Genomic DNA, 10,736 nt, shown 5'->3' with positions numbered 1-10,736 from the left:
AGGGTATCATCAGCATATTGCATACTTATGACCCCAGCTGGCTTAGAAGGAGGAAAAACCCCCAGCAATCATGTTCTGATTAGCAGCTTTGGCTAGTATTCTAGTGAACACATCAGCAGCAAGATTAAAAAGCAAGGGTGAGGCAGGATCACCCTGCCACACACCTTTACCTGCAATAAAAGACTCACTATTGGTGTCATTAATTCTGACCCCAACAGACCCATTGTGAAGCAGAGAGCCTAATTTGTACATCCATTTAGGGCCAAAACCTCTCCTTCTAAGAATGTCCAAAAGGAACTCTCTATTCACCATGTCATAAGCTTTTTCATAATCTAACTTAAAACAAAATCCCTGGAGATGGTTGCTAGCTACAGCAGGCACCACCTCATGGGCTGAAACAATACTCTCCAATATAAACCTGCCTTTAATAAAAACAGTTTGATTAGGAGAGATTAAATCATTGCAAACTGGGCCTAGCTTATTAGCAGCACATTTTGCAAAGATCTTGAAACTACAGTTAATCATGGTAAGGGGTCTGAACCTGTCCAAGGAAACAACATTTGGTTCCTTTAGGACAAGGGTCAGAAGGGAGAAGTTGAGCCTGTACAAATCTAGCTCCCCCTTCTCCCAATCTCTAAAAAGTGCAAACAAATCACTTTTAATGAGATCCCAAAAATGCTGATAAAATAAAAAAGGGAAACCATCAGGTCCAGGAGCACCTTCAGCATATGAGCCAAAAACTGCATTCTTAATTTCTTCCTCAGTAAAAGGGTTTTCCAAGAACTCAATATGATCAGCAGTAGCCATGCTAGACTGATCACGCCGCACAAGATCTAGGCCAATTAGCAGGGATGTAGGCACGCAGCGGCAACACCATTGCTAGTGGCTGACTGAGTGGTACCGTGACATTACCACATTGCCCGTGAACGAGAATTGAGAAGGAAAATGTATATTTTACTGCATTTATGTATATTGTAAATTTGTAATCTAGATTTTGCGTTATATTTTTAGTATGCTTTTAAGTTTGTCCTTGTCCCACTTTAAATTTTCTCTGTAAAGAAAATCCCTCAAGAAAAGGGTCAACAATTACGGAACAGACCCTGCAAAATAAAAGATTACGGAATAGGCACTCCTTAACGAGGGCTGGTTCACGCCGTTGGGGGTTAGCCAGATAGGGATGCCACGACGGCCTGCCCACGAGGCGTGTGCAGGGTCCGGACGCAACTTCTTGCCGGGCCACCATTTTCTTCCTGACTCTTCACTTCTTCAGTTTGTGTGTTCTCTTCATTCTTCACGGCTTCGCCCTCAGACCTCGCTGCTTCTTCTACCCGGAGAAGCTTCTAGAAACACCATCTCCGATCCATCAGCCCAGCCAGGCCTACCTGCTGGTGGAAGTCGACACGGCGTGCTGTTCCGTGGCGCTTCCTTAGCGGTCGCGCGAAGGATGCTGGCGTCCAGGGTCTGGTCTAGGTCCGCGCCGCAGTCCTCGCGCGCTTTGGCTTCCGCAGCGGCCTCGGCGGCGAGGTCCCTTCTACTGAGGTCCGGCATGCAGCTCTCCCGGGCTCCTCCCGGTCTCGCAGAGCGGCCCTGCGCCCGGATAGCTGAGGCTGATGCGCCGCCGCTGTGCTCTTCTTCAGGCCATTCACGGTGAGCGTGGTTTGGTCTTCATATGCAATTGAACGTATGTGCATTCACTTTGAAGCTGAAATTTGTTCATTCATGCGTGCACCGACCGGGATTCAGATTTCAGAACTTTGAGCTGGAAGAATCTGAATATAATCTGATAATGCCATCGAAGGAATTCAGTTTGAACCTCATTTGTTAAACATCAGCGTGTATGACATTTTGAGAATTCTGATTCGCTGAATCATAGATTAATTCACCGTCTCCAGGGAATGATGATTACTGAATTTCCTACTTCCATCATGCAAAGATTTGTTACCCAATAATTCGGCCCCCCTTTCTTTCGTAATTACTTACTCGGGCTAAATTTCTATGTTGTCATAGAGGAGAACATGCCTGCAGAAGACGCACATATCAAAGACATCCAGTGTCTAATCGAGCCACGCCTGTCGGAGGGAACCGTCATGTTCTTTATGCAAGTTATCTTTCACAGAACCAACAGAACTACAGATCTTTTTCGGCTTCGTCCGACCAAGAGAGGATAGAAGCTGCAAACAGGGTGTGTAATTGTATTTATACCCGTATCTGTTAGCTTTGCCATCCTGGATAAATTCTGAGATCATCTCAATGTGTGTTACTAGCATGCCTCTATGAATAAACTTGGCGTCTTCATCCCAGGAATTGCAATCATTATTACGATCCGAAGTTCTCCTTTACATTAACTGGAGTTAACATTTTTTTTAGTTCCAGATAATACATGGTCTGCCAAGGTGTGTGAAAATTGTAGAAGTTGGGCCTCGAGATGGACTGCAGAACGAAAAAAATACAGTGCCAACACCTGTAAAGATTGAGCTCATAAAGAGATTGGCAACCTCTGGATTATCAGTTGTTGAGGCAACAAGTTTTGTCTCCCCAAAATGGGTGCCACAGGTAAAATTCTTAATATTTTTCCCCGTAAGCAGGTGACTAAGATTACCAATTTGATTCTTATGCATATGTGACGGGAGTTGTGTAACTCTGAAGATCTCTGTTACCCAGTTTTATTTCCTTTGATATCTATATGATTTCCATGTTCTGACAGAACTTTGCCATCTATTCATTTATCTCTATCTCTACTTCTCTACTCCTATAAAAAACTCAGTTGGTGATGATTGTGTGTCTGCCATCCGTCATTTCTGACCATCGGATCTGCATCTAACGACTGTGATGTAAGCTGTGGCATTTTTTGCAGCAAGACCCCACTTCTCTGCTCCAATTTGCAGAAACCCCTTAGGGCTAATTTGGTTGTTAGGGATGAAACACCCAGGGAAATAAGCGCCTAGGTGGAGTTTCCCATGGCACAAGGGATCCATGGGAGAGATCGTCCCAGGTGGGAAAACGTACCTTCTGCTATTTGGACACCACAGGGAAGGAGCACGGTCGTTGCCCCCAGCGCCATCACCTCTCTGTCGCGAAACCAGAGCGAGCGAGGGTTTCTTTCCCGATCTCGTGACTAGAGGAAATCCCTCCCAGGGAAGGGCCGTGGAAAGGGCCAGGGTCCCTCCCCATCTGGACAACCAAATGGCCCGGTCAGCTCCCCGAGGTCAATTTCGGCCCGCGGTTTCTTCGGCCGGGGAAAGGGCCGGGATCCCTTGCATCCAAATTAGCCCTTAGTATCTTGAAACCAACCACATCCCTCCCCCACCTCATCAAAAAAGCCACGAGGAATATATTTTAAGTGAAACCTAATACGAGTATAATTTTAGTGATATACATACCAAAATTAGATTGTTTTTCTTTCAAGTTTGTGAACATGTATTATTCTACTTTGGATCCGTTGCAACGCATGGGCACATTGCTAGTATAAAATAAATTTGCTGCTTGTTACGTTGACAAAGACTGCAGAATTATGGAACAACGGTAGTTTATAGTCCCATTGCTCATTACCATGATACTCTTGTGTCCATAATTCCACATATTACTCCCTCCGTTCCTAAATATTTGTCTTTCTAGACATTTCAAATGACTACTACATACGGATGTATGTAGACATATTTTAGAGTGTAGATTCACTCATTTTGCTCCGTATGTAGTCACTTGTTGAAATGCCTAGAAAGACAAGTATTTAGGAACGGAGGGAGTACAATACAGTAGCTTTCAACACCGGCATAAATTGCATCATTCACTGAAGTCATTTGCACTCTACGGGAATGAGAACATAAACCATACTCTTAATTGGAGCTTCACCACCATGAAACTTTTTAGGTTTTAAAATATGACATATGGTGTTTAGCCCGGGAACCTGCAGAGCCCAACAAGGGTTGTGTTATTGTTTAAATGTTAGAGTGGAGTGTCGCATGGGCCATGACCCATGAGTGGTATAGTGGATTGCCGAACTTCTCGATCTTCTCATTGGAGATTCATAACAAAGTTTCCTCCTACTTCGAATGAAGAATGGTTCTGACGCAAATGTTGGATTTCTCCAAATTGTTTACCTCTGTATTTATATTGCAATCTAGATATTGGCAGTGTGGTCTGGGTGAAGTTGATTGTCCGACATGGAGGGAAATGGAACAAATACGGTGCACAAGCTCTAAACCTGTGAATAAGTATAGTTCTGAACTGTTATTGACATTTGAAAATTGGTTTTTTTACTGCGTATTCAAATGATCCTTGCTATTAAGATTCAGACACAGTGTTGATACATTGCCCAGTGCCACAAATAACATTTTCTTATTGAAACAAGAACTGAAATGTGTCTCTGGATAACATTATGCCAGACTTGAGTCACCATCCTTAATTGTTTCCGGCAGGAATACTACCTAGCAATGAAGCAAGGAAATAAAATTTGTACAGGAGTGCCTATTGCCTAATACTATGATGTCATCTTAGTCCAAATAAATAGCATTCTGTTGTAGTCTAACTGAAAACTTATCATGTGACGAAAAAAAAATGTTTGCGAAATCTTGTGGTCTTGAATGCATGTGGCTTGCCTGCTTCTTAAGTCTTCTGCTAGCTCAGCTCACCCTACTTTATCAAAGTATACTTTCCGTTTTGCTTGTCCGTTAGTTCATTTGCCTATCATGAACTCCCTCTGTAAAGAAATATAAGAGCGTTTGTAGTGATCTAAACGCTCTTATATTTCTTTACAGAGGGAGTATTTGACATCCCATTGCTGAATGATACGATATTGAATAATTGTAGCTAGCTGATGCGAGGGATGTTATGGAAGTGGTTCGGAATATTACGGGTGTAAGCTTTCCTGTATTGACCCCAAACCTTAAGGTAAATCATTTTTAATCAGGTGGGTTTTATATTTGTTAGCTTACCCCATTTAATAACCAGTCCTGTTCATTTATCATCAGGGATTTGAAGCAGCAGCTGCAGCAGGTGCCAAAGAAGTTGCAATATTTGCGTCAGCTTCTGAAGCATTTTCAAAGTCAAACATAAACTGTTCAATTAAAGAGAGCCTTGTTCGCTATAATGATGTTGCTCTTGCAGCAAAAAAGCGAGAAATTCCTGTACGAGGGTAAGTTATTTTATTTTCCAGCCTTTTGAACTCCAGTTTTCCAGTGTGACATGTGTTAATATTGTGTTGCTCTATTATGCAACAATGTAGGTATGTTTCTTGTGTGGTTGGATGCCCAGTAGAAGGATCAGTACCACCTTCAAATGTAGCTTATGTTGCCAAAGAGCTTTATGACATGGGCTGCTACGAGGTTTCGCTTGGTGATACGATTGGAGTAGGTACCCCAGGTGATCTTGCATTATTTGCTACCCACAATTTTTAAGTATGCCATAGCTAGATTTTGCTTGCTACTATTGGGCTTCAGTTTGTTACATCCATTAGGCAAAGGATATTATCTGGCACGTGCCAGTTTGACACCAAGGTCCTCACTGTCATCCTGGAGCCTTGGCATATTTGGCATGATTTGTTTCTCATGTTGCCTTCAAACAAATGTTGAATTTTCTTGTCTTCAAATAATGGAAGAAAACTGTTCCTAGTTGTATACCAGTGTCGTTTGGGAAAACATTGATTGCCCATCACCAGGTTCAGTAAATTTTAACTCCTCTTAATGTCAGATTGTGTTTAATTATCTAGATAAACCCACCTTCGCTTCATGAAAATTTCAATTAACATGTAGCTTCTTTGATATATTCAGGCACAGTTGTACCAATGCTTGAGGCAGTTATGTCCGTCGTTCCCGTGGAAAAGCTTGCTGTCCATTTCCACGACACCTACGGGCAGTCTCTTTCAAACATCCTCGTCTCTCTCCAGGTAATCATCTACTGAGATACTGAACAAACCATCACGCAAAAAACAAAATGGTGATTCAGATCTTATCATCTGACACTTGTATGTGATCAACCATGTTCTTTGCTCGACCAGATGGGTATTAGTGTCGTGGACTCCTCCGTTGCGGGCCTTGGTGGCTGCCCATATGCAAAGGGCGCATCAGGGAATGTTGCTACTGAGGACGTAGTGTACATGCTGAATGGGTTGGGGATCAAGACAGGCGTCGATCTAAGCAAGGTGATCTCAGCCGGCGAGTTCATCTGCAAGCATCTGGGGCGCCAGTCTGGGTCCAAGGCAGCTACTGCCTTGAGCAAGGTTACCGCGAGCGTCTCAAAGCTATGAGGCTGCTCTTAGTGCTGTTACTCTGTAACATCTTAATGTTGTGCCCGTTTATCGTATGTCGTGATCCCCTGTTGCAGAAGATACATGTACAGTACCAATACAGAAAGTACGTAAATGAATAAATGGTGCATTTGATGTTTTGCCACAAAAAAGGACATTTGAAGCCACTTTCATTTCTCCTGGATAATTCAGCTGTTAAACCTGTTGTACACTATGTAACACACACATGCATATGACGTGTGCAACTAAATATAAGTTTCCAAGAGACAAAAAGGGTAGATGGCCATACTTTCAAAGATGTGCAAAATTGATCACATCAATTAAATCAGTACAATTGTCTCACTTCTCAGCCGCCAAAAGTTAACAATATTCATGGTCAATGTACACTAGCTTGTTAAACTCTACGGTAGATCAATAATGCCTCCGTGAAGTGAGTTAAGAACTTAAGATCTCTCTCGAGTTACTATGTATTACATCTGTACCAAAATAGAAGACGTTTTTGTACTTCAATTTGAACTGCAAAAACGTCTTATATTTTGATATGGAGGTAGTACATGATAGGGCTCCTGTGAATAACCAAATTATTTACAGCAATTGTCAATACCAACTAATAATTACTGACGATTCAATCAGGCATCCCTGTCAATGCCAAGTTGGTTTCTTGCTTCAGCACTCTTTGTGTTTTGCTGAACTTCTCTGATGGTAGCACGAGTCCTTTTCCATAGGCCGCTAACAGAAGAGCCTCTGCTCGCCCTGCATCAGTGTCAAAACATCAATGAACTGAAGAAAACGCGTTATCATCTACTCATTTTCCAGCGGGTCATTCAATTAAATAGATTAAGCTAACTATACTAGCCAAAACATATTTAGCTGGTCTGTGAGGAATATGTGTAATTAGTTTGTTTGCTCAGTGCACCTTGAAAGCAAGACAAGAAATACACAGAGAGCACATCATGTGTACATCATGTTTATTCATACGCATATGTCAGTGTCTACAATTGATCAGCTCGAACTAGAATGTTGTGACAAAATAATTCATTTACTGACTTATTGTTGTGACTTGGAAAATTGTAAGATGCGTACCGTGATGTTTCTTCAACTTGAGGGACAGAGCCTTATCCGGGAACAAGATTGTTGCAGCTCGTCTGCTATCGTCCTGACAGACGTAGAAGGGTCATAAGATAACTATTATGATGCGGTGCTAATTAAGAAACATGTAATGAAATTGGTGTCATGTTAAGTCTACAATTAGTAGAACAACACACAAGATCTAGCAACAAACATTCAGATGAGGAGAGAGAAATGCTCACTAAAATGAAATAACATCTATGCATTACCACAGTAGCAATCAATTGGTTGAACTCAGATTTGATTCATTACTGCCATCAGCTTAGAACATAGCACCCCAACCTAATCCAATGATATCTAAAGCCCAACCCAGATTTCTTCACTCTAAACCATTCAAAAAATTGAAACAATTCAGTTGTGAACTTATATTGAGAGGTCTCCTGGGTTGCAATGATCGGCGCACATGACCACGAACCCACCGACACGGTTTCAAGAACTCACCACACTGGCCCTGTTTCAAGGACTCAATACTTACCCTGTTATCTATTTTTTTACTACACAACCTTAATTACATCAATGAAAATAGCAAAGATTGGGCATCTTTATTGAAATGCCATAATTAAGCTTGTTAAGTTCTTACCAATAAACAGAAAAAATTTCTACCAGTTTTCTGTAAATGAGAAGGCATATAAGGATGTTTGTGGCTCGGGCGGTTTGCTTTATATATAAAGCGGGGCGAAAGCCTTTTTCGGTATAAGAAGAGTAACAAACCTTAGGTGATGCACTTCGAGTTAGCCCAAAGTACGATTTCCATGTCTGTGATGCAACCGGTACAACAGAAAACTCAGATGCCACTAGAGCAGCAATCCACAAGCCATACGAAAAACCTGTACTCCACCATCCCTAAATATACATCATAAAACAGAAGGCAAGAAGTCACTAACAGAACCTACATTATGCCACATGTTTCACATGAAATTTAAACAGTCATATGGTGTGAACTAGATTCTATCAAGTTCAAATTGCGAACTGAGTTTGAACTAGATCACACTGCTTAGAGTACAACTCTAGCCTCAACTTGTGTGTGGAACATCTTCAGAGGCACATGATCTCAAGAAGCACACAATGTCAGTTCTATTACCACCAATCTACTGCAAAATGTTATGCACCGAGACAGTAATAAGTTGCAAGTGAGCAATGTAATCCTCAACTATTCTTATTATAGGGACTATCCAATGGCATGACTTCTCTAAGTATTGATGCATAAAACATAAGTTCATTGTAATGCTTATGCAAATGTTTCCATTGACTGGCAAAAATATGAGGAAAGCAAGAGACCGACCAGCTTTCCATCAGTTGGAAATGGACTTGACTTTTCAATAAATGCTGTAGTTCCTGCAAGAAAACAAAGACACCACAATATCAGAGTCAGACACCAGCAACGGTTACTGAACATAACTAACTGCCTTGTGCTCAACACACAAGGAAGGCTTAAGTCCTCCAATACCCCAGATAGGAGTGTACAACTACACTCTCGTGTGCGGTGTGCCCATACCTGGAGGCGCATCAAGGCCACGGAGAAGCTGTATGATGGACCTGGTGTCTAGGCGCTTCCGGGTGAGCTCCGACACCATTATGTTCACGAACGGGTTATCGAACACCTACAGGACGTGAAAACGTGAATGAATGCTTAAGCACACCTGTCAACGCGAAATGCGAGTTTCGGGCCGCACCTGAGAGGAGCCGTCGGGTGAGAGAACGGCGATGGCGCCGCGAGTGTCTGGATCGATCCCAATCGCCCAGCCGGTGGGGGCGGGGGCGGCGGCGGCGTCGCTGCCGTCGGCGGGGAGCAGGGAGAGGGAGGCGAGCCAGGGGTCCACAGCCCCCGCGTCCGCCAGGAGCTTGGCCTTGGCCCTGGAGCGGGACTTCGCGGGCAGCGCCGCAACAGGAGGGAGCAAGACACGTCGGTGGCAGCGGCGTGAGCGGAAGGGCGGGGAGAAGAAGGCCGCGGCAGCGTCCCAACGGAGGGTGGAGCGGCGGAGGGCGGCGGAGCGGAGGGCGTTCATGGGGTGGACGGCGTGATGCGTAGCTGGCGCAGCGGCGGCCGATGCAGCACCGGCAGCTGCTGCTGCCATAGTTCGAAGCAACAGGAGGCGGAATGGGAGGGGAGGGTTTTTGTTGTTCCGCTCGGGGGATAACGCGTCCGTACGGACGGGCCGAGACGAGACCAGCTACTACTGGTATTTTCAGAGTCTTTTTTTTTGCAGGAAATTATGAGAGCTTTATTCGAACAAAAGGGTTCGCTGAGCAATCAGCCCGAAGGATACCGATCAGGAAGCTAGGAGTCTCCAGCGCTGGACCATTGGCTGACCGCAATACATGTTAAATTATAAAGAAATCAAAACTATTGGCTAGCTCTCTTTTTTCTGAAAAATAGATGCCACTACTGAACGAGAGTTGTGACGAGTGTTTTATAGGTTCACCACTTCCATGCAATCGGTCTCAGTGACCACTTTGTTGAATCCTCGAAGTGCTGCAAAAATAACTCCTTCTTGAATAGAAGCTGCTTCCGCTATCAAGGGATTTGTAACATCAGGCAATGGCTTACTCCAGGCTCCCATAAATGAGTTGTGGGACCTGGCGATACCCCTTGCACCATCCAGACCCCATCTCTGTCAATAGTTATATCAGTATTTATCTTGATAATATCATGTTCGGGCGGGCGCCACCCATGACCCGACAGCACCAACGCATGTTGTCGAGGTATATCCAAAAGAGCCAGAACTTCTCTTGTCAATCCTATAGACTTTATCGGGTCAATCTTCTCCTTATCATGGGTCCATCGATTCCGGGAATGCTATATGGACCACATCACCGTAATGATAGTGGCTCGTTCTTCTTTTGAAAACATGTGATCACAAGAAATGTCTCTCGCCCAAGTGTTTGGGTGAAGGCGTCGTAATTTTATGTCCATCAACATAGGTGCCTCCTCCCAAAAACACTCAGCATGCGAATAATGAATAAGAGCATGCTCTAAATCCTCATCCGTCGCTTGACAAATTTTGCAAGTACTATCCTCTTTGATATGCCTCTATCTTAGAGTGCATTCATCCGGTATTATGCCTCACAAGACACGCCACCAAAACACTCTAACTTTGGGGACAACTTTTAGAGGCCATATGGTTTTCCACAATTGTTGATCATCGATTGAAGTTCCTGAAGCCTGCCCTTCATTTAGAGTTGCACGCTCTTTGCGATTCACTAGAGCTCGGTATGCAGTTTTAACAGTGTAGTTACGAGATTTCTCATATGCCCATGCCATGAAGTCCGGACCCCCTCCTTGCCGAAGAGGAATATTTAAGATGGCCTCGGCATCAGGCAAGATAAAAGTATCACGGACTAATTCTTGACGCCATGTTCAGTTTGT

The 10,736-nt window shown here is 43.6% G+C and overlaps 2 protein-coding genes across 3 annotated transcripts; one reads left to right on the top strand and one right to left on the bottom strand.

The window, feature by feature from the left end:
- The first annotated feature begins 1,222 nt into the window (after positions 1 to 1,222).
- Positions 1,223 to 6,393, top strand: LOC119267960 (hydroxymethylglutaryl-CoA lyase, mitochondrial-like). Of its 2 annotated transcripts, none has more exons than XM_037549427.1 (8): positions 1,223 to 1,647; positions 2,008 to 2,182; positions 2,368 to 2,553; positions 4,807 to 4,887; positions 4,968 to 5,131; positions 5,222 to 5,358; positions 5,766 to 5,881; positions 5,993 to 6,393. In XM_037549427.1, exons 1-8 carry the CDS (start codon positions 1,445 to 1,447, stop codon positions 6,239 to 6,241), a joined length of 1,311 nt encoding a protein of 436 aa, XP_037405324.1. In that variant the 5' UTR covers positions 1,223 to 1,444; the 3' UTR covers positions 6,242 to 6,393. The 2 variants fall into 2 exon arrangements, with proteins under 2 accessions (XP_037405324.1, XP_037405325.1); XM_037549428.1 differs by having other exon boundaries at positions 1,225 to 1,647; positions 2,374 to 2,553.
- A 144-nt stretch (positions 6,394 to 6,537) lies between these two features.
- On the bottom strand, positions 6,538 to 9,492 carry LOC119267961 (Holliday junction resolvase MOC1, chloroplastic-like). The gene is made up of 6 exons (XM_037549429.1): positions 9,043 to 9,492; positions 8,865 to 8,970; positions 8,652 to 8,704; positions 8,081 to 8,212; positions 7,325 to 7,397; positions 6,538 to 6,994 (listed from the first exon to the last, which is right to left on the bottom strand). The coding sequence occupies exons 1-6, from the start codon at positions 9,442 to 9,444 to the stop codon at positions 6,867 to 6,869; spliced, it is 894 nt and encodes a 297-aa protein (XP_037405326.1). The 5' UTR covers positions 9,445 to 9,492; the 3' UTR covers positions 6,538 to 6,866.
- Between the last annotated feature and the right edge of the window lie 1,244 nt (positions 9,493 to 10,736).

Source organism: Triticum dicoccoides, chromosome 3A, assembly GCF_002162155.2.
Source record: "Triticum dicoccoides isolate Atlit2015 ecotype Zavitan chromosome 3A, WEW_v2.0, whole genome shotgun sequence".
Classification (NCBI taxonomy): Eukaryota; Viridiplantae; Streptophyta; class Magnoliopsida; order Poales; family Poaceae; genus Triticum; species Triticum dicoccoides.
The sequence above is the reverse complement of the archived record's forward strand: the minus strand, read 5'-3'. Positions and strand labels throughout refer to the sequence as shown.